Genomic DNA, 23,245 nt, shown 5'->3' with positions numbered 1-23,245 from the left:
GTTATATAATTTTGTATTTGAGTTACTTCTTAATTTTTTTATTTTTCATGTGTGGGAATCCTGGGTGGCCTGGAGAAGAGTAAGAGTAAGATGTTGTTTTTATATTCTGGATTCTAATACTTTATTGATTATGTGTGTTACAAATACTATGTATACATCACTAAATCCAAGATTCCCATTTCACTTGTGATTTGTCTTATAACCAATAATGTCTCACAATTAAGAATTTATTGCATAGGGTTTTTTTTCCCCCTCTTCAGTGGCACACTATATAATGGTATGTCTTAAAATCAATGACAATAAAGGCACCCTAAAATCTATGAAATGTGGTTATCTTTTGCCTCATAGAAACCTGTTTTTTCTTTTCCATTGTCATTAGGATATATTTTGATATACAGTATTTTCAAATTCAAATATAGTTGAATTTATCCAGTATTTCCTTTATAATTAGCATTTGTGTGTCCTTTTAAAAAAATCTGTCCCTAACTCAAAAATATGAAATGATTTTCTATACTTTCTCTTCTAATTTTTTATAAATTTAAACCATGTGATTCAATTCAACTCTTCTCAATGTGAATAAATGTCTTAACATCATGTGTCTCCTCTCCCAGTGTTCTGTTTTATTTATCAATTTCACAAACGTGTGCCATGGCCTGGTCCTATTTATTATATACTATACTTAATATGTGATGGAGCATACTCCCCTTCCATATTCTTTGTTCACTAATGTCTTGGCAATTCTTAGGCCTATGTTCCTCTATAACATTTAGAATCAGCCTGTCGATTTTCCTCCAAAACTCCTTTTACAATTTTAATGGAAATACATTCTATCAATAGGTCAATTTGAGGGAAATGGCATTGGTACCATCTTTAGTCTTTCATACCACGAGTACAGTTCATTTCTTCATTGAGTTGTGCCTTCATGATTGAATTACAAAATAGCTCAATAATTTTCTCCATATGTCCTATGTATTTTGTTATTAGATACATTCCAAAGAATTGTATTTTTTCCATATATTTAATAGAATTTTTGAATTAAATGTTTCACTGCCAATTGCTGCCTTATAAAATGTAATTCGTTACTGAATATGCCTTTGATAGCTAACCACCTTACTCTCTTGTTAATTTTAATAACATAATTACATATTCCTTGTTTTTTTTTAAATGCAGACAATCATAACGTCCACTTCATTTCAAGGCCTAAAATTTCTAATGCATTGTTGAATAGAAACAGTGATAACAAAATCTTCTCCTTGTTTCTGATTTTAAAAGGAATGCTTCCAATGCTTCACTATTTTTGAAAAGATGTTTGTGTATTTTGTATAAATATCTTTAACTGAGTTAATAAAGTTTCTACTTTGTTCTATTTTCTAACAGTTTTTATCATGAATGTGTTTTGAGTTGTAGGAAAGACATTTTCTTTATCCATTGTGATGATCATATGGTTTTTAATCTTTAATTGTATTACATAGTTACATTTTAAGATTTTCTAATGTTAAACTACTTCTGCATTTCTGGAATAAATCTCAAATAAAATAACCCTACTTGGTTATTTAAAAATACATTGTGAGATAGTATCTGCTAATATTTGGTTTAGAATTCATTTCCTTCCTAAGTGAGAAAAGCTTATTGTTTTTCTTTCTTACACTGTCTTCTTTAGGATTTGGTAGGAAACTTATATGGTTTTAATTTACCTTTTTCTATTCTGTAAAATAGTTAGTATAATATTGGAATGGTCTGTTCTTTGTAATGTAGTAGAAATCATCTGTAAAATCCTCAAGGCTCAGTATTATCCTGGAAAGATTTTAAAGAACTGATTAGATTTCTTTCACTGTTCATAGATGATAGACTATTTTTTCATCTAGTCTGTCAGCTAGAAATGGTATCTATTCATGTTTCTTAGTATAGACCTAGTTTGTTGCTCTTTGTATATATTTATATATTCTGATGCAAATTTCTTTTTTTTATCTAATCCTAAAATCATTACCAGTTCTTAAAACAGTCTATAAAGATTTGAGAGCACCAAATTTCTGGATTCCTTCTCTATAAGTCATAAGAGGAGGTAATTAGTTATTAGAAAGTATTGTTTTTCTAAGGTTGCCGTAATAAATTACCACAAATTTAGTGGCTTAAAACACTCAAATTTATTATCTTACAATTCTCTATACTAGAAGTTTGGCCCAGAACTCATCGGCTAACATCAAGGTATCACAAGGCTCTCTGTGCACCTTTGCGGAAGCTCCAGGGGAGAATCCATTTCTGTGTTTTTTCCAGATACTAGAAGCTGGTGATATTTCACTGGGGGCCCCATCCCTCCAACTTCAAAAGCAGTAATAATGAGTTGAAACCTTCACATTACATCTCTCTGGGCCTATCTTCAGTAATCACATCTCCCCTTGACTCACCTCTTCTGCTTGCCTCTTCAGTCTTTAAGGACCCTTGCGATTACTTTGGGCATACCAAGACAGGCCAGGATAATCTCCCTCCTATTTTAAGTTCCTCTTATTTTAGTTGATGGGCAGCCTTAATTCCATCTGCAACCTTCATTTCCCTATGTAATGGAACCCAACATATTCCCAGCTTCCAGGGACTGGGACATGTATGTCTTTGGGGGCCATTATCCTGCCTGCCACAGAAAGTAACAACCTCACTAGCAATGCCAGAGGATAAAGAATTGCCACTCACATCCATAACTGTACATTATATCTCCCAACATTTAAGGATATCACAGACTTTGCCCCACCTCAGATTTAAAAAATTCTAAATTATACTGACACACTTTGAATAGGTCTCAGGTTACAAACTGAATTTCAATTTCAGGAATGCTAAAAGGTGACACACATATGCTTGAGAGTTGATATTTTGTTGATCAAAACCTTTAATAGAATTTTTTTTCTTCCAGTATCTATATACCTACCTACCAATCTATCACCATCTGCGTGACAAAATCAACAGGAAAAAGTGACTGAGGGGATGGTAAAGCAACTTTTACTTTTTATCCTCTAAACAGCTTTTCAGATATAAGTTTAATAAATAGGTACAACTTATCAAATGAAGCATTTATTTATAAATATCCCACAACACAGATACAGCCCAACACATTTAAGATGTGTACATCTTTTGCATCAGCAAGCAAATGAGCAAAACATCCTGTTTCAAAGTTAAAATGCTGATAAATAAATTCTTTCCAAGTCTATATTTTCCATTTTTAAATATATTCTAATTTATACAATTTTGTTCTATAACTTCATGCAAAGATCCTTTTTTCACTTTCAGTCTTAGTTGCACTGCCCTCTGTTATAGAAACACATCACATCACAGAAGAAAGCTGACTCATTATTCTAAGATCTGAGGCAGAGGCCAGGCGCACCACTTAGTAACAGTGGTACTGGACCAATTTGCAACCCCTCGGCAAGGGAATAAAAGGGTGTGAGAGAAACTAGTGCAGACTGAATGCCAACTAAAAACTAGCTGCCTATGGGGCGCCTGGGTGGCTCAGTTGGTTGAGTGTCCAACTCTTGATTTCAGCTTAGATGATGGGATCCCAGGGTCATGGGGACTAAGCCCCCTGTCAGGCTCTTCAATGAGCGTGGAGCCTGCTTGAGATACTCTCTCTTTTTGCCTCTCTCTCTCTTTCTCTCTCCCTCTGCCCCTCTCCTCCCCTTGCATTCTGTCACTCTCTCAAAAACAAAAAACAAGCTGTCTTTGCAAATGTGACAGTTTCACATTCTTTGAGGTCAACAATATAGCTTCCATTATAAAGGTGAGGAATCCAAACCTTCAATGTGTTAAATAATGTGCCCCCATCCCTGTAAGTAATAGAGAGCAGAGGTCTGATTTAAATCTAGGTGTCTGCAAGGCACTTGGGTGGCGCAGTCAGCTAAGCATCTGACTTCGGCTCAGGTCATGATCCTGCAGTTCATGAGTTTGAGCCCGCATCAGGCTCTGTGCCGACACCTCAGGGCCTGGAGTCTGCTTTGGATTCTGTGTCTCCCTCTCTCTCTGCCCATCCCTGCTCACACTCTGTCTCTCTCTCTCTCAAAAATAAACATTAAATAAAATTTAAATCTTCGTGTCTGATTTCAAAATCCATACTCTATTTTATTTCAGTGTTTCCTTCACCTGTGAAGTAATAATGATAATAAAACTAGAGAATTCAGATTTTGAAGAAATTAAACAAAATAACGTCCACTGAAGTGTTGCTCAACTTACAATGTATAGTGTAAGTCTAACCATTGTTTTTAAAATACAGGTATTTCTCTTCATTTATAACTCAAGTTAATACTATAAATTCAAAGCTTTTAACTGCTGTCTCTTACTATACCTCCTGGGAGACTAGGTGAAAATGTCATCTTCAAGTGATCATTCAGGCCCGTATGATCCAAACTAATAGATACAAAATCCATTTTCCTTTCTTCTTCCTCTCTTACAATATTTTCATTCCATAGTACCCAAAGTGAAATGGGCTGCCTTCACATCAGTAATAGACAGAAGAAGCAAGAAGGTATAACTCACTGATGTAACAAAAGCGCCCAACAAAAATATAGCCCATAATATTGCATACGGAGATTTTTCAATGTGGGTCAATAAACATTTTATTGATAAGCCCTAGTATCTTTTTTTGTTGTTACACTAGAGATAGAGAGCTGTTAAGACAACCTGCAAGCTAAAGATGCTTCTTTAACTCTGGGAACAACTCATAAAGGAGTTTTAATGCACCCTCTTAATAACCATGGAAATCATTAATATTGCCCCATATTTTTCTTTCCTTATAAACGAGTATATGAGTATCAGGGAAAATCTATCTTATGCCATAAGCTACAGAAGTAAAAAGCTTAAATTGGCTTAAACAATAAAGAAACTTACTGGATCACACATTTGGAAGCCCAGAGGTCAGGCTGGGCCCTAGGTTGAACGATTCAAACTATGACATTGATTCAACAATGTCATCAAGGAGGCCCCAAGAATCTAAGTACTCAGGAATACAGAGAGATCTCAGGAAGGGTATTGGACCTTCCACATCCTATGTATTTAGAACCAGTTTCTACCACGCTCTTAATGGACAGGTTGAATACCAAGGGGGACTGATTACACCACTTCCCTGATGAAGCATACACATTTCGTCCAAACACATCAAGATACTTCCTTATTCAAATATGCTTTAAACCAGAAAATAAGTTTCATAGATAATACGTATCATGAATATGCATGATATTTTCAACTAGCAGATTTACCAAGATGCGAAACAGTCATAATAAAAAAGAAATTGCTTTGGGGCACCTGGGTGGCTCAGTTGATTAAGCACTGGACTCTTGATTTGGGCTCAGGTCATGATCTCACGGTTCATGAGATTGAGCCCTGTGTCGGGTTTTGGGCTGACAGTGTGGAGCCTACTTGGGATTCTTTCTCTCTCCCTCTCTCTCTCTCTCTCTCTCTCTCTCTCTCTGTGTCCCTCTTTGCCCCCTCTCAAAATAAATAAATAAATATTCAAAAAAAAAAAAAAAAACACCAAGAAAGAAATCGCTTTGCCTCATGTTAGCATGGCTTCCTTAGTCTGTGTGCAAGTTATAAAGAGGCGGATAGCATGTATAATTATGGGAGATACTACCCAGCTCTCAGTGCTTGAATGAGGCCACAAGTTGATCTGCTACATTAAAGAAGGCTTAGGGGCAATATAGTTGCAAGTAGAGGTAAAGGTAATTATCTTGATACAGGCTCCGCTGTAATCAAAATCTTCTGTGGTTAGGTTGATTAAAACTATGCATCCAGATACAATTTTTGGAGATTCAAAGAAGAGGAGAAGAAAACTGCAGGAAGCAGGAAAATCGTCTCTAAATCATTCAGCTTTTCCTTAGGTGTCTAGCTCTTTTTTATGCTACGGTCTCTTCTATGCCAAATAATTTTTTGATTCCATCATTATCTGCCTAACACTATTACGACTATTTTCCACTTACTATCGCAGATTTAATCATGCGAGGTTGATGAGAACTTATGACGAGTACTTAATGATGGAACTACTTAAACATTATTTTTTAAAATACACGATCCCCTTTATTCTTTTTTCCCTTTTTAAATTGTTCATCTTACAAAGAACATATGACATGTCAAAGATAGTTAAATTAAATTATGTCCTACTCTACAGAAATAAAGCCCACATTCTATGTCAAAACCAGATTGGACTCTTAACCATACCTTACCAATAATGTCTTATTATATACAGCTACATGACTTAAAACTAATATATATAGCTATATATTTATATATAGTTTTACATAAGGATAAGTAAATTATGTGGATGCATTTATATTACCATATCCATAGCCATTCTCTCAAAATTAAGAACTGTGGTTTCATGGATTCTATTGGCTGTGTAGTTATGTTTTAGGAATTTTAGATGTCAAGGACAAAATATAAAAAATTTACTACTCTCGGTACAGAAAATCCTCATTAGTTGGGCAAATGAGATGGGGTTTCCCTGATACAGTCTGCAAAGAACTTCAAGCATTTATAACTCAAAAAAGATCCACTAGCCTGAAAAAGGTCAATCATATTGACATTAATATATTTTGCCTTGATATAGCAGTAATAATAGAATTTTACTGAATTCTATTCATGTATACATCTTTGTGAAAAAAAGAAAAAAGAACTCATGTTATTCTTAAAGCATTGTTTAAAATGTTTCTGCAGTATATGGTGTATATATGTCTTTAAGCTGTTTCGTTAATAACTGAAGTGTTGACAAATGATTAAACACAAAGGTTGGAAATACATACTTGTGACATTCTAAAAACACTCCATTAAAACCAACACTCTCAAACAATTTCCTATACTAAGACAAATGATGCGTTAAAGGTCCCCAGAATGCCTCAAAATTATAAAATTTTTTACATACACTTACCAACTGTATCACATGGTTCATCTTTGTGAACACAGAAATCTTTCCTAGAAAGGAAATAGAAAATGGAAGTAAAATCAGCTTTTCCACAATCGACAGATTATGTGACTCATTTTTAATAATTACATGAACAAATAAACACACATTTTATCTCCAAGAATTTACTAGGACTAAGATTAACTAATTTTAATTCTAACAAAATATGAGAATTCTTAAATTTTAATGAAGCATTTTTACCTCATATAATCCTGAAACATGCTATCCTATTTCATAAAAAAATATCTCAAAAATAAAATTCTATCTTGTTTTGAATTTTACAGGATTTAACTTTTTTATTATAAAAATGTATATGTCATATTGGGACATGGCTGTCTCTCTCGCAAAAATAAATAAACATTAAAAAAAATTTTTAAGGCGTGAGGAAATTATTATTTTTACACAGGTAAGATCTAACCATGAGTAATATTCTATAATTTGCTATTTGACCACTGTATCTCAAAGAGCATTCCATAAATTATGAGCTTTAGATGCAAAGCGTATGAAAGCACAATTTTATCTACCTTTTACTAGCTATGTGACCTTAGGCAATTTACTGAACCTTCTTGCGCCTCTGTCATCTCATCTAAAAAAGGGGGAGGTATGGGGCGCCTGGGTGGCGCAGTCGGTTAAGCGTCCAACTTCAGCCAGGTCACTATCTCGCAGTCAGTAAGTTCGAGCCCCACGTCAGGCTCTGGGCTGATGGCTCAGAGCCTGGAGCCTGTTTCCGATTCTGTGTCTCCCTCTCTCTCTGCCCCTCCCCCGTTCATGCTCTGTCTCTCTCTGTCCCCAAAATAAATAAATGTTGAAAAAAAAAATTTAAAAAGGGGGAGGTAATAATGATAGCTATCTACCATGTAGGTTTGTAGTACAGGATAGATGATTTAACACATAAAAACATTTATTTTTTTTAATGTTTATTTATTTGAGAGAGAGAGAGAGAGCGAGCATATCAGCAGGAAAGGGGCAGACAGAGAGGGAGACAAAAAATCTGAAGCAGGCTCCAGGCTCTGAGGTCCAAGCTGCCAGCCCAGAGCCCAAGGCAGGGCTCAAACCCATGAACTTGAACTTAAGCCAGATGCTTAACTGACTAAACCACCCAGGCACCCCAACATATATAAGACATTTAAAAGTGAGTTCAGTGAATGGGTTGGATGAGTTAACACACAGAAAACCTTGAAAACAATGCCAATCACCTAGTAAGCTCTCAAAACTTAGTTGTTGACATCTTCGTTGTCTTTTGTTGTTCTTGGTATTTCTGTACTATAAGCAATCTACTGATGAATGTTTAGTTTCTATAGAATTTTTACTATTACAAACAATACAATAATTAGTCTTTGTGTGTATGGAAGGGAGAAATGTTTTTTTTAATTCCTCTGTCATAGCCATCTGAACGCCATCTCTAAATGAAAAATGATTTATAAAAATTAAGTGCAACACTCCTATCAATTTCACCGACACCTACATTGAAACGATAATGGTTAGTTTTCAATTCACATTTTGCTCAGCCCACCAGCAGAATCTGTAACTTAATATTTATGTGTAGTTTTGTAAATGTACCATGCATATTTAAAATGTAAAGAAATAAGGGGTGCCTGGGTGGCTCAGTCAGTCAAGGGTCCTACTCTTGATTTCAGCTCAGGTCATGATCTCACACCTCGAGTTTGAGCCCCACGACGGACTCTGAGCTAGCAATGTGGACCCTGCTCGGGATTCTTCCTTCCATTCTTCCTTCCATTCTTCCTTCCTTCCTTCCTTCCTTCCTTCCTTCCTTCCTTCCTTCCTTCCTTCCTCCCTCCCTCCCTCCCTTCCTTCCTCCCTCCCTCCCTCTCTCCCTTCCTTTCTTCCTCTCTCTCTCTTTCTTTCTTTCTCTTTCTTTCTTTCTCTTTCTTTCTCTCTCTTTCTTTCTCTCTCTCTTTCTCTCTCTCTCTCTTTCTCTCTCTCTTTCTCTCTCTCTTTCTCTTTCTTTCTCTCTCTCTTTCTCTCTCTCTCTTTCTCTCTCTCTCTCTTTCTTTCTTTCCTTCCTTTCTTTCTTTCTTTCTTTCTTCCTTTCTTTCTTTCCTTCCTTCCTTCCTTTCCTTCTTTCTTTCTTTCCTTCTTTCTCTTTCTTTCTTTCTTTCTTTCTCTCTCTTTCTCTCTCTCTCTCTCTCTCTCCACCCCTCTCCTGCTATCTCTCTCTCTCTCTCTTTCTCTTAAAGTAAATAAACATTAAAAAATAAAATGTAAAGAAATAAACAAAAAAAAGATTCTTAAATACAGAGAACTGGTGGTTTCAAGAGGGGAGGTGGGTGGGAGACTAAATAGGTGAAAGGGAGTAAGAGTACTTGTATCATGATGAGCACTGAGTAAGGTATAGGATTGTTGAATCACTAACTTGTACACCTGAAACTAATATAACAATGTGTGTTAACTATCCTGGAATCAAAACTTGAAAAAAATGTTTATTCTCAAATTGTTTGGGGACAAGCTATACATGCCCAAGAGATCTAGCTAACAAATTCTGATACATAATGGCTTAAGAAGGGAGCCTGGGTGGCTCAATCAGTTAAGCATCCAACTTCGGCACAGGTCATGATCTCGTGGTCCATGAGTTCGAGCTCTGTGTCCAGCTCTGTGCTGAGAGCTCAGAGCCTGGAGCCTGCTTCGGGTTCTGTGTCTCCCTCTCTTTCTGCCCCACCTCCACTTGCACTCAAAAATGAACATTAAAAAAATAGAATAAAATAAAATGGCTTAAGAAAATGAGAAATTCTGAATTTATTTTTAAATTTGTTCATGAAAAAGAGATGTTAAAATTCCACTGTGGTTATAAATTTGTTTCCTTGTGATTCTAATTTTTGCCTTACAATGAAACTAAGTTATCTCTGAACTTTTATAACTTATTTTGATTTAGTTTTTACTATTGAATGGAATTGTAAATGGAATGGAATGGAATTGAATGGAAATCCTACTTATCCTAATATTTTCCCTGTTAAAGTCTATTTTGTCTGATATTAACAAAAATTAATATATTAGTAATACATTAATATTTGCCTGGTATATCTTTTTTCTTTACTTTCAGCTTTCATTTTCTCTAAGTCTCTTATAAACAGCATATGGTTAAAATTATAAAGCATGTTTATATAATCTATTTATTTTTTAATTTTTTTTTAACGTTTATTTGTTTTTGAGACAGAGAGAGAGCATGAACAGGGGAGGGTCAGAGAAGGAGGGAGACACAGAATCGGAAACAGGCTCCAGGCTCTGAGCTGTCAGCACAGAGCCCGATGCAGGGCTCGAACCCACAGACTGCGAGATCATGACCTGAGCTGAAGTTGGACACTTAACCAACTGAGCCACCCAGGCGCCCCTATATAATCTCTTTATAAGTGAATTTAATACTTTACTATGGATGTATTTGGATTTTTCTCTTATTTGTGAATTCTATGTCCCAAGTTATATCTCTTTTCTCTTGTTTTTCTTTCTTCCTATCTAGTTTTATTTTCCTGTATCTTCTGTCTGCCATTGCTTGAAAAGTAACATTAGGTTATGTTCAATATATGGTTACTTTTACTTTTAAAATATATTGTATTAGTTCCCTATTGCTGTTGTAACAAATTCCAGAAATATAGTGATTTAACATAAATGTATTATTTTACAGTTTCCAAGTCCAAAGTCTAGAGTTCACTGGGTTAAAATAAAAGTAGAGGCAATACTGTGTTCCTTCTGGAATCCCTAGGTGAGATTATGTTTCCTTGCCTTTTCTAGCTTCTACAGACTGCCTGTATTTCTTGACTCACAATTCCCTTCTCTCTTCAAATCTGGCAATGGCATCACTTCATCACTACCATCCTAACACCTCTTTCTCTGACTCTCTTGACTCCCTCTTTCCCTATAACTTGCGATTGCCCTAGGCTCCCCTAGATAATCCAGGATAATCTCCCAATATCAAAATCCTTAACGTAATCACATCTGCAAAGTCCTGTTGCCATATAAGATAACATAGTCACACGGTCTGTGGATTAGAACACAGACATTATTCTATGTGCCACATTCAATTGAAATTTCTACAGTTAAAAATTATCTTCAGTGTCCTCCTGAAAAAAGGACATCATAATGCTTTTAATTCAACTGTTCCCTTCAATCTTTCATATTATTTTTATCTGATATTATAATTCTATCTCAATTTTTAAAATCACAAGTTAGATCGGCTACACCATTAATGCTTATTTAGATTTGCCCCTGTATTTATCAATTTATTTTCTCAATAATATCTTGTATCATTACTTTCTAGAGAGCTTGTTATTCTGCAAGTACATTGTTCAGTATCTCCTTCGGTGAGGATCTATGAATAATAAACTGTTCCAGACTTTGTTTCCTGTGTATATATTCATAATGGAACAGTGTCTAAGTGCAGAATTTTAAGTTAACTTTACAGAATTCAGCACATGAAAAATATTATTTCATTTATTTCTAGTATTCATAAATACAGAATAGAAGTTGGCATGCATTTGGTTTCTGGTTAAATTTTATTGAGATATGATTGGCATATAACATGGTTTTTGGTTAATTTTAGGATTTCTTTATGTCTCTGTAGATGTGCAGTCTCACCTAGATGTTTCTAGGTACTGATTTTGATTTTATTTATCTTCTTTGGTCCTTGGTGTTTTCCAATTTGAAGATCCTATGACACATAAAAATTCTTAGCATTATCTATGTAGGTATTCCTCTCACATTCTCTCTATTATGCTAGTATACCTTTAGGTCTTTAAATGTATTTTTGTTCTTTTCATTCTAATGTCTGTAACTCTCAAGAACTCTTTTGTAATTCCATCTGTTAACCACTCGAGGCAGCCTTCTGGAAACATCCCACAGATATATCATCCAATCCACTAGTACTCTCTTCAGCTGCATCTAATCTGCTCTTCAACTCAGATAGTGAGATTCTAAGTATAAGTACCTTTCTTTTATAGTTGTTTTATTTTCCTCAATTTTCAAATCAACTTTTTCCCCCTCAAACAATTTATTCTCACATTTTGATTTTTTTGGTGTTTTTAATCCTGCGAACAGGTTTTGTGTGTGTGTGTGTGTGTGTGTGTGTGTGTGTGTGTGTGTTTTAATCCCAGCTTTTTAAATTAGTCTTTACTGGGACTCCTGGCTCTTATCATGAAAGATGCCGTCATTTTGTGTTGTTGTTGTTATTTGTGTTTAGTATTTATTCATTTTTGAGAGAGAGACAGACAGAACATGAGCAGGGGAGGGGCAGAGACAGAGGGAGACACAGAATACAAAGCAGGCTCCAGGCTCTGAGCTGTCAGCACAGAGCCTGACACAGGGCTCAAACTCATGAACCATGAGATCATGACCTGAGCTGAAGTCGAACACTTAACCACCTGAGCCATCCAGGCACCCCATGTCATTTTGTGTTTTGAAATTCTATGGTGAACTAATTTAGTTGCACTCTATTTGCAGTAGCCTTGTGCAGTGTAAGTCAAGAAAGGGCCCCTTCAGAGTAGTGTTGTGCATGTTTTCAACAACGGTTTCAATGTAGAAATCATATTTGTGGTACCAAATCCCCAGAGGAGCTGGTTTTTTCCTAACTTGCGGTCATGGCTGAGCTGGAATGCTTCTTGTAGACAGCCTGTGCTCTTTTGCTGAGCTTCTACCAGATCATACTTTAGTCAAAGGTGTAGTTATCTAAGGGTTCTGGCCTATATGCAATCATTTCAGCTCCACTGCCACACTCGCAAAGCCTCAAAGTATTCTCTTCATCTGGGAGTTAAATCCAAGAACCCAGAAGTTTAGGTCCAATAAACTCCTCCCAGGGAAACTATCACTTTACCTCAGAAGCTCTCTTTTGTGTTTTGCTTTTGTGTGTGTGTGTGTGTGTGTGTGTGTGTGTGTGTGTGTGTGTTTTTAATGTATTTGTTTTTGCCACAGCCTTTAATTTTTTGGCTCATCTGTATGTATAAAAGGATTTTTATTCTATTTTTTCTACAATTCCAAGATGTCTATAATGGGAACATCTCATGATTATCTAGCCAGATTATCACATAATTAAAGGAATGGAATATAATTTGTGACCTAACATATAGAAATTAGAATAGAGAAACATATATGTATTGTTAACCTGATTAGATCGTAATGTACATAGAATCAAGCCATATAGACTTATTCTATTATCACACTTTATATCATGCAGTTTCTTTTACCAAACTATGGAAAGACTATAACTGCCTCAGTGAGATGTTCACATGGACCTCAATTGATAATAAACTTTTTTTTCAAAGATACCTTTCTACAAGTGGGGAATGTGTGAATTATGAATTATCGTAAACATTAGTAATTGTTACAATATTGCTATTTCCTTTCCATAAGATTGGAGGAAAAAACGGGTATGTGTGGATAGCCATGGATATGAATGAACTACGGAATGATGTAACTTACTATCAACAATTAATCATTATAATTTTTTACTATTCCTCCTGGCAAATATCTGACAGACATGATTTCCATATAGAATCAATCCTTGATTACTAGAATAAAGTAGACAAAGGTACAGTTGCAATAAAGAAGACAAAACATGGGGCACCTGGGTGGCTCAGTCAGTTGACTGTTCAACTTCAGCTCAGGTCATGATCTTATGGTCCATGAGTTCGAGCCCCGCATTGGGCTCTGTGCTGACAGCTCAGAGCCTGGAGCCTGCTTTGGATTCTGTGTCTCCCTCTCTCTCTGCCCCTCCCCCACTCATGTTTTGTCTCTAACAAAAAATGAATAAATGTTAAAAAAATTTTTAAATAAAAGAAGATAAAACATAACCTTAAATAATCTATTTCAACACAAGTTACCTAACTGACTTAATATAAACTTGATATATTTAAGTAATATTCAGGATTTAGGAATATGTTTACCATTCTGCAGTTACGTATAACAAAAATAATACAGGAATGACTGCCAATCTCATGAATTTCTGCACAAAGAAATACTTGAAGATTTGTTATTCCTGTGGGTCTCTCAGCTAAGAACACTTTTCCAATACTTCACCAGGATTCAAGAAAGGCAGAAACTCAGACCCTCTTGCACCTTATCCTTTCCTTTTCCTTTCCTCGCTAATTAGTTCTACCCTTAAATATTTGGCTTTGGTTTGTTTTAGCAGCCATGTGTTCCTCTGCTTCTGCTTTTAGACTGCCTATCAGAGACATCTTTGCTCTAGAGAGACCTACTCTAGAGACCTCTCATCTGGCTGCAGGGGAGTCAATCATACCCCGAATGCAATAGACACAGTGCAACATTACAGTTGCTACCTACTGATAACTGTGTATTTCCAAACAACAGGAACAGCACAACATGTTGTCACTAATCTAAAAATGTTAATTTTGTTTCTGAAATAAACTATTATGTTTTATTCTGGTAAATCTAAAAACTAGTTAATCCATCCTGGACAACTGAAAGCTGGCTGCTATCACTTGATAGATTAATATTCACTGTACAAATCATCTTTTCTCTTTTTATGTAGAAGATACAATCTTATCAATATTACTTGCACCTGCCTTAACATATGTGTACTTTCCAACAGAATTAATGTTGTAAAGTAGGTCAATTTCTGTTAATTACTAGAAAGTAAATAGCAAAGAAAATTTTACTGAACTAAATAAGCAGATTGTCCAACAGCATTGAGTATCTTAATAGTTTCACTTTGTTTTTGTAAAAAAAATTTTTTTTAATACATGCCTTAATTAGAAAGGCAACTCTAAGTAAATGAGGGAAGACACACTTAAATTTTATCTTTTATCCCATTAATCACTTGGACTACCATATGCTAAACTTCTAAATTAAACTAGTGAATAGCATCCTTTCAACATTTTCAATATTCAAGATCAAAACTGAAAACTTTACAAATACAAACAAAACATTCACTGGAACACTTATTCCCAGGGTTATAACCGAACATTTTGAAAATCTAAGTAATTCCTTGACAGCCACTGAGGCAGACCCTAACTATCCCCTAACCCCCAGCATCATTCCCCTGAGAAACCACCTTCAAATGTATCATATTTTCTAGTCACTGGCTTCTAATCACAGAATTTGCCTCCCCGCTCTATCCTGACCCAAAGCCACTTTTTTAGAGGATCTAAAGCGAATAAATAATACAGTAAGAAAATATGAATGGCCCTGAATCATCCAAACTAATGGTTGACATTTCTAGTTTCCTTCTTCACTGTCTTTCTTAATGTCTAATTTCTCAATTCTTCCTCTGATGCCAAGTACCACATAGAATTTTCTCCATCTACCAAAGAATTCCAGAGAGACACCTCTTTTGGTGCTTAACTTGGGTAAAGTTAGTCTCTGTGGCTCAAAACTAACAACAAATGATGTAGGAAAATATATCCCTTTGGCTGTAGAATACATTCAGATTCTGAATATAATTACTGATAAAGAGGAATGGAAGAGGTTTGCTGACTTTTTTGTTACAAGTATATACTTAGCCCTTTTCTGCATCAGAAGATACAAAAATCAAATTTATCACAGGGATACCATGCCTGGTTGTATAGGGTGTGTATTGCTTAATTCTAGGGATACATTTATGTACACAACAATGTAAAAAGCTCCCTCTACTGTTGTGTGGTGTACAACCTGCACAACTGGAGGCTGCTGGATTCATTAGGTGCCTCTTCCATGCCAAGCAGGGGGTAAAGGGAAAGATTACAAAGTAAGAAAGGTTTTTACTCTGAAGTCAAAGAAGAGGACGACACACAATCATTTCTGTAATGTGATAAGGGCCCCAGGATCAGTGAGGAAGAAGCCTGGGGAATTGTATTAAATAATGGATAGTTCTATTTTGCAGTTGTCTTTGCCAGCAAACAAATGGAGAGAGAAACACCCACAACAGATGATACTGAATAATATGGTAATGCAGAAAATTAAAGAATCACATAAAAGCAAAATCTTCACCTTAGGGCCAAGAATCACAGAGGGTAAAGTATATTCAAATGTAGAGGGAAAGGGATTTTATGTGCTTTTGCTAAATGTATAGTACATCATATCATAATGCAAGAGGCTGCAACGGAACTATTTGATTTACATAATGTGAAACAAGGGACTTCATCTGTAACTAAACAAGACGATAAAACTATGACAAATGCACTGCTTATTTTCAAGGGCACTTGGAGTCCTTCACACAGCCAATTTCTACTCAGCAAACAAATGAATAAAACAAATTATTTTTTTAAAAATGCAAGCTCTTTTCTCCAAAAGCCCTGGAAGGACTTCTCAGTACAATTAAAAAATAAATTGTGAGCAAGATTTAAAAACCTCAGATCAGATTAGAATTCTTAATCTTCAATTCTTCCACTGTCAACTTCTTTTCAAGAAGGCCCAAATAATGTATTCTTACTTCATAATACTCAAAATTTTGGGGGAGGTGATGGGGGAAATTGATTTGTTTGCTGCCTAGATCAATGGTCACGTGGATTCAAATTCTCTCATCTTTGTCTCATGTTGGCTCAGTGCGCTTGAAGCCTGCATCACAGAGTTTCATAATATGAGTTTATGGAAATGATACTGTTAGACTCTGGCAAGTGGGAAGGCCAATAAATTCTGCTGAAGTTCTGATTTATATTGAAAAAAATGAAATGTAGCCTTTAATTTCCAAGAATGAAGATGCATTTGAGAATAAGTCTCATTGTCGAGTTTTGTAGTGTCCTGGGATATACCTATAAATGATTCACTCAAAAATTATTCTATGAGTTGTATTAAATTAATATATTTCTGCCATTTGTATACTTTATTAAATTTCCTATCTTACTTGCCAATGATGTTAGTTTAAAACTAACTTTCAAAAGTACTGTACATAAACCAAAATCATCTTCATAAATACGAAACGCAAAGTTATCAGTAATTAAATTGTATTGTAAATTTAAGAGCATTTTCAAGAGAAACTTATGTCTTCTGCGTGATTTCAAAGAGAAATGTGAAAATTACGTGGAGAAATCATAGAGTTGACAGCCGGGAGGACATGCTTTGTGTTTTTGTAACTGTGAGCCTACAACCACTGAGTCAGCTTTAAATTATTTATTTCAGTATCATAGAACAATTTAACAAATATATTACTGCAGATAGGTTTGAATTTATAAAAACATTGTTTACTTGAAACCAAAATTAATAGCTATCTAAAATTCCTTCCTACTACTCTGTTCACATAACATAACACTGCTTAATAATCTAAGGGGAGAATATTGTGGAAGTTGGTCAGTCAACTTGTCCCATGTGGATGGAATCCACCATGGAATGCACAGAGATTTGAATTTTTATTTTATCTTTCACAACTTCCACATGAAGCTAAAGATCTGATCACCTTCATGTTTACACTAAGGGATACTTAGTGTAAAAGGGATACTTCTACCTCAATTACTCAAACCTTTCATTTAGACTTTACTAATCAAATGGTGCTAGGTCACTTAGAAATAACATTCCCTCTAGTGCACTGATTTTCATTGTTATGGCACTGATAAGAAGTGATATGGAGAAACAGGAATCCTCCAAATAAATCTTAGCCCCACGGGGAGGTAAAGGTAGCATTACTTGTCAGTATCTATTAATATTTTATGTGTCTATATACTTTGATAGTTTTTTTTTCCTATTTTAAATCACCAATTTTGCTATTTCTGTTTTATTTCTTTTATTATTCCTGTTGTAATTAAAAAAAAATCTACTCGGTCCTATTCTAAGTCCTACCTATAATAGTACAAAAAAGCGAAGACAACATTTCTACTAAAGGGATGAAAGGTGTACAAATATTTTTTTGCCCCATAAAACATGAAGTGGCTCAGCAAAACCATAGCAAATTTCACCCCACAAAAAAAGGCTTTTCTTTGGGTCTGGAGCAGAAATTCTGTTTAGACAGTGGTTTTTACAGAATTTTCAGCTAATGAAATCTGTCATCCTTCTCACGGTTGTTAGGTGTTTGAAATACTACTTCTGAGACTAAAGAGGATGATACTCATAATTTGATTACTAATTCATATTTTTCCCATTAAAATGTAATATATTTCTTACAGAAATTTGAAAAATACAAGAATAAAGTTAAAACATTAGCCTACAATCCCACTATCTAGGAGTAGTACTTACACTTAACATTTTAAAGTATATTTCTCCATTTTTATTTCCATGTATTTGCATAACTAAATTCACTGTATACAACTAATATGTATAAATATACGTGTAGTACTGGGATCATACTCCCTATGCAAGTTTTGTCTCACCCCACCAATAGTGTGACAATTTCATTCCTCATTTCCAATTTCATTTTTCTCTTCAAAACCCTGAAAAAGGAATTTGTTGTGTGCTATGTTTTATTCTCATATTATAAATTCTTAAAAGCCACATTCTTAACTAACCATTGTTCATCATTGCCTCCCTTGTCACTAACTTTCCCTAGCAATGTAAGAGAAGACAAAATGAAAGCACTCCAGCATATCTTCAGCACTAACAGAGGGTTCTTAAATGTGTCTAAGATAATGTGGGATGAAATTATTATTTTTTTAATGTTTATTTATTTTTGAAAGTAAGAGACAGAGCATGAGCGGGGAAGAGGCAGAGAGGGAGAGGGAGACACAGAATCCGAAGCAGGCTCCAGGCTGTGAGCTGTCAGCACAGAGCCCAATGTGGGATTCGAACTCATAAACTGCGAGACCATGACCTGACCCAAAGTCAGACGTTCAACCGACTGAGCCACCCAGGCACCCCTAACATGGGATGAAATTATAATTCTAATTTTTTTTTGAGTGTAGTTGACACCCAATGTTACAAAATTATAATTTCATAAATAAGGAAGATGACTTTCCTAAATAAGGAAGATGTCAGCCCTAAATAAGGGCTAACAAAACTATAAATGCAAAACAATGACGATATAATAGTACCACAAATGGTATTTCTGATAGTAGGTCTGCCACATGAAAACAAGCTTACACAGGATCTTACACAACTATTTGTTTGGAATAAAATTATTGAACCTTCACTGTAGGCCTGATGTTATACAAGATGTCTTATATTCTCTACCCTTTACTACTATCCTCATTAATGATGAAACTCAAAGAGGTCATTTAGGCAATTGAAGATCACCAGCTAGCACTGGACAAATACAGGTCATTTCTATTTGATCATCCCTCTTAATGAGTTTTGAAGTTTGAAGTTTTGTATGTTATATACTATATATGCATATACACACACATATTTCAAATACAAATAGTTTGGTAGACAGATGTATTGCCACTATTTTCTCCAATCTGGGGATTGCCTTTCCATTTTCATATCAATGTATTTTGCACATGAGATGATTTAAATTTTGAAGAAGTCCAAACAATTATTTTCAAGAACTTTTGATTAGTGCTTTTCTTATATTCTATCCAAGAAATCATTACCCTCCCTATAGTCATGTAGATCTTCTGTTTTTTGACTAAGAGTTTGACAGCTGTAGCTATATCACGTAGCTTTCTATCCTCCATTATGAATTAACATCACACAAGGTGTAAAGCAGGGTTGAAATTCATTTTTTTCACATGGATATCCAGATGTTGTAGAGCCATTTCATTAACAGACTATCTTCCCATCACTCAGTAATACTGGTGGGTTTTTGAGAGTCAGTTGACCATATATATATGGGTATATTTCCAGATTCTTTATTCTGTTTCATTCATCTATCCTGCGAAGTTTCCGCCAAAATCCCATTGTTTTGATTACCAAATCTTTATAATAAGTTTTGAAATCAGATAATTTAAGTCCACCCCATTTGTCCTTCTTTCACAAAATTGTTTTGATTCTTCTATGTCCTTTATTTTTCCAAATACATGTTGGAATCAGCTTGCCAATTTCTACAAAAAAAGCTGGCACCGACTTTCATTGAGATTATAGTGACTCTCACTCAATGTGGGTAAGATGAAAATCTCAGTAATAGTCTTCCTACAAATAAAAACCTTTATTTATATATTTAATTTCTCTCAGCTCTCTCAGTGCTTTATAGATATCATTTTAGAGGTTTTACACATATTTTTTTAAATTATTCTTATATTTTTTATGGTTTTGGAAGTTACTATAACATTATTCCAATTGTACATTTTCATTATACATAAATAAAATTGTTTTTTAAGTTTATTTATTTTGAGAGAGAGAGAGAGTGTGTGTGTGTGTGTGTGTGAGAGAGAGAGTGGGGGAGAGGCAGAGAGAGGGAGAGAGAATCCCAAGCAGGCTCCCAGCTGTCAGCGCAGAGCCCAATGTGGGGCTCAATCCACTGAATCATGAGATCATGACCTGAGCCGAAATCAAGAGTCAGATGCTCAACAGACTGAGCTACTTCAGTGCCCCTAAATAAAATTTTTATAAATTGACTTTATATTCTATGTGCTTAAAAAATCCAATTATAACTTCTGGCAATTTTTCTGCTATATTTCTTACAATTTTATTCGAACTGAGGTATATTATCTGTGAAGAGAAATATTTTTTTTATTTTTTTCTTTCCAATATTTAGAACTTTTGTTTCTTGGGGCACCTGGGTAACTCAGTTGGTTAAGCATTCAACTTTGGCTTAGATCAAGATCTTGCATTTCATAGGTTCGAGCCCTGCATCGAGCTGACAGCACAGAGCCTGGATTCTGTGTCTCCCCCTCTCTCTGTTCCTCTCTCTCTCTCTCTCTCTCTGTCTCTCTCTCTCTCTCTCTCTGTCTCTCTCTCTCTCTCTCTCTCTCACACACACACACACACACACACACACACACAATCTCTCTCTCTCTTTCAAAAATAAACATTAAAAAAAAGAAGAACTTTTTTTTTCTTTTTCCCACCTTACTAAACTGGCTATGATCTTGAGTACAAAACTGAATAGAAGTGGTAAGCACTGATATCTTTGCCTTGCTTCCAGTTCTAATGGAAAATATTTGGTTTTCAACATTAAGTGTGTTGTTAACTGTAGATTTTTGTGTATATCTGCGTAGATACCCTTTGATAGATTAAGAAAGCACTTTTAAGAATTCATTAAGAATTTTTGTTGATAGGGTTCCCCCTAACCCCATACATTAGAGATACCATTTTTATTGTTTTTTATATCCATTTTTTTCCGACAGGAAGTCAATCATCAATGTTAACATTGTTTCCCCTGTGAAATGCATCTCTTTGGACAATTCAAAACTCATTTTTTGTATCTTTGACTTTTACTCATTTTCCTATGATATATGTAGATATCTAAAGGGTTTTATTTCCTGGGGCGCCTGGGTGGCTCAGTTGGTTAAGCAATCGACTTCGGCTCAGGTCATGATCTTGCAGTTTGTGAGTTCGAGCCCCACGTCGGGTTCTATGCTGACGGCTCAGAGCCTGGAGCCTATTTCAGATTCTGTGTTTCCCCCTCTCTCTACCCCTCCCCTGCTCACACTCTGTGTCTGTCTCTCAATAATACATAAATGTTTAAAAAAATTTTTTAATAATAATAATAAAGGGTTTTTTTCCCATCAATGTGGGAAACAATTTTGCCATTGTAGGTCCAAATAATTTTTCTTACCTATTCTCATTCTTCTTCTGAGATTCCAATTACAACTACATTAATCAGTAAATCCAACATCTGAACTATCTCAGGGTCAGTTTCTATTGACTATTTTTCCTTCACCATGGGTCACATTTTCATGTTTCTTTGCTTGACTGGTTTTTATTATGTTTCAGACAATGTAGATATGTTACAGAGATTCAGGATTCTTTTATCTTCCTCTGAAGAGAACTGATTCTTGTTTTAGGAGCCAGTTCAATTACTGGCTCGTCACTCTGAATGTGAGAGGTTTGAGTTTATTCCTTGGTAGGGAGGATCTATCTAATGCTCAAGATAATTCCCAAGCTTTTGTAAACCTCCACAGTCTATCTCCCATAAATACCTTACAGGTGCTTGGTTTCAGGCTTTGTTAGGGCAGCTCAGGAGTAGACATTTCTCTGGATCAAAGTCCCTACTAGGAAGGCTCAGCTTTTGTGTTTTTTCAGCTAAATACCAGGAGTAATGACAAGGTACTAATAAGGTCGCTCCACTCTCAAGGCCTGAATCTACTCAATTCCTAGTGTCCTTTAATAATCTCAACTCCGTAGCTGTAGCACTCTGATGCTTTTGGAAAGTTTCTATCTATGGATATTCAGACCAGTCTTGCAAAGTTCTCCAAGATGATCTGCACAAAAGCTTCTTGGCATCATTCTCTGCACAGGATCCTCATCTACAGTACCTTCAGCAGGACCACTGGGCTCTACCTAGATTCCAGCTTGCTATACCAGTCAAAAAACTGTTCCCAGGCAATAATCTGGATTGACTGTGGGGCTCCCTTAATAAATTTTCCTTCTTTCAAAGTTGCAGTCTTGCACTGCTCATCCTCCAGTGACTTAAAAGCATTTGTCTCATAAATATTCTTCAGTTTTATGGCTATTTACTCTAAAAGTCCAATCGCAGGTACACCTACACAGTTGGAAGTGGAAGTCCGATTGTGTTCTTACAATAGATTTTTTTCACCTTCATGAATTATGCAGAACTAGAAGAGTTTTTGTATAATTCAGCAATAAGATGCTATCATGAATTCAACAGACCTGTTACAGAAAATCATATTCAGATGTTAGTGTGTATTCTGTGATGGGAAATGTCAACATTGCTGATGCTAAAATTAAATTGCTAGTGAATAATGAATTACTATTCATTTTTAATAGCTTTAGACAAAAAATTTACGAATAATTACTAACACAGAGTGGCCGTAAAGAGTATATTGTTGCTCACTGTTTCATCTTTTTATATTTGCCTTTAATGCTGCGTGACAAATGTTTGTTAGGAGTACATTCACAGTGGAGCCAAGAATTAATCAGCTAGAGATTTAATTGAAACTTTTTTCTCAGGTGGTACCAGAAAGTTTATCAATTACTGAGTTTAATATATTGGGTGCTTTATCTCCATGGTGATGACTGAAAAACATACAATATAGGCTTTTTGTGAAGTGCCACCAAAATTCACCATAGTGTTCACTTCCCATCATCAATGGCTATGTCTTCATTTCAAAAATTGAGGGTAAAGTATTTTTTTAATTTTGTTTATTTTCTTAAATTTTTTAATGTTTATTCATTTTTGAGAGAGAAAGAGAGTGTGAGTGGGAGAGTGGCAGAGAGACAGGGAGACACAGAATCCAAAGCAGGCTTCAGGCTCTGAGCTGTCAGCACAGAGCCTGACGCGGGGCTTGAACTCATGAACCGTGAGGTCATGACCTGAACTGAAGTTGGACGCTTAACCGACGGAGCCATCCAGGCGCCCTGAGGTAAAATATTTTTTAAATTAACTAG

The 23,245-nt window shown here is 35.4% G+C and overlaps 1 protein-coding gene across 1 annotated transcript in view; it reads right to left on the bottom strand.

The window, feature by feature from the left end:
• Positions 1 to 23,245, bottom strand: part of ADAMTS19 (ADAM metallopeptidase with thrombospondin type 1 motif 19) — a 241,183-nt gene that overhangs the window by 158,947 nt on the left and 58,991 nt on the right. Inside the window, exon 8 of the mRNA XM_040444385.1 lies at positions 6,899 to 6,942. Within this exon, the coding sequence (XP_040300319.1) occupies positions 6,899 to 6,942 (44 nt within the window). The remainder of the gene's footprint in view (positions 1 to 6,898; positions 6,943 to 23,245) is intronic.

This window comes from Herpailurus yagouaroundi, unplaced genomic scaffold (genome assembly GCF_014898765.1).
Source record: "Herpailurus yagouaroundi ecotype Mexico unplaced genomic scaffold, PumYag 192, whole genome shotgun sequence".
Taxonomy (NCBI): Eukaryota; Metazoa; Chordata; class Mammalia; order Carnivora; family Felidae; genus Herpailurus; species Herpailurus yagouaroundi.
Note: the sequence above shows the minus strand (reverse complement) of the source record. Positions and strands in the feature narration are given on the sequence as shown.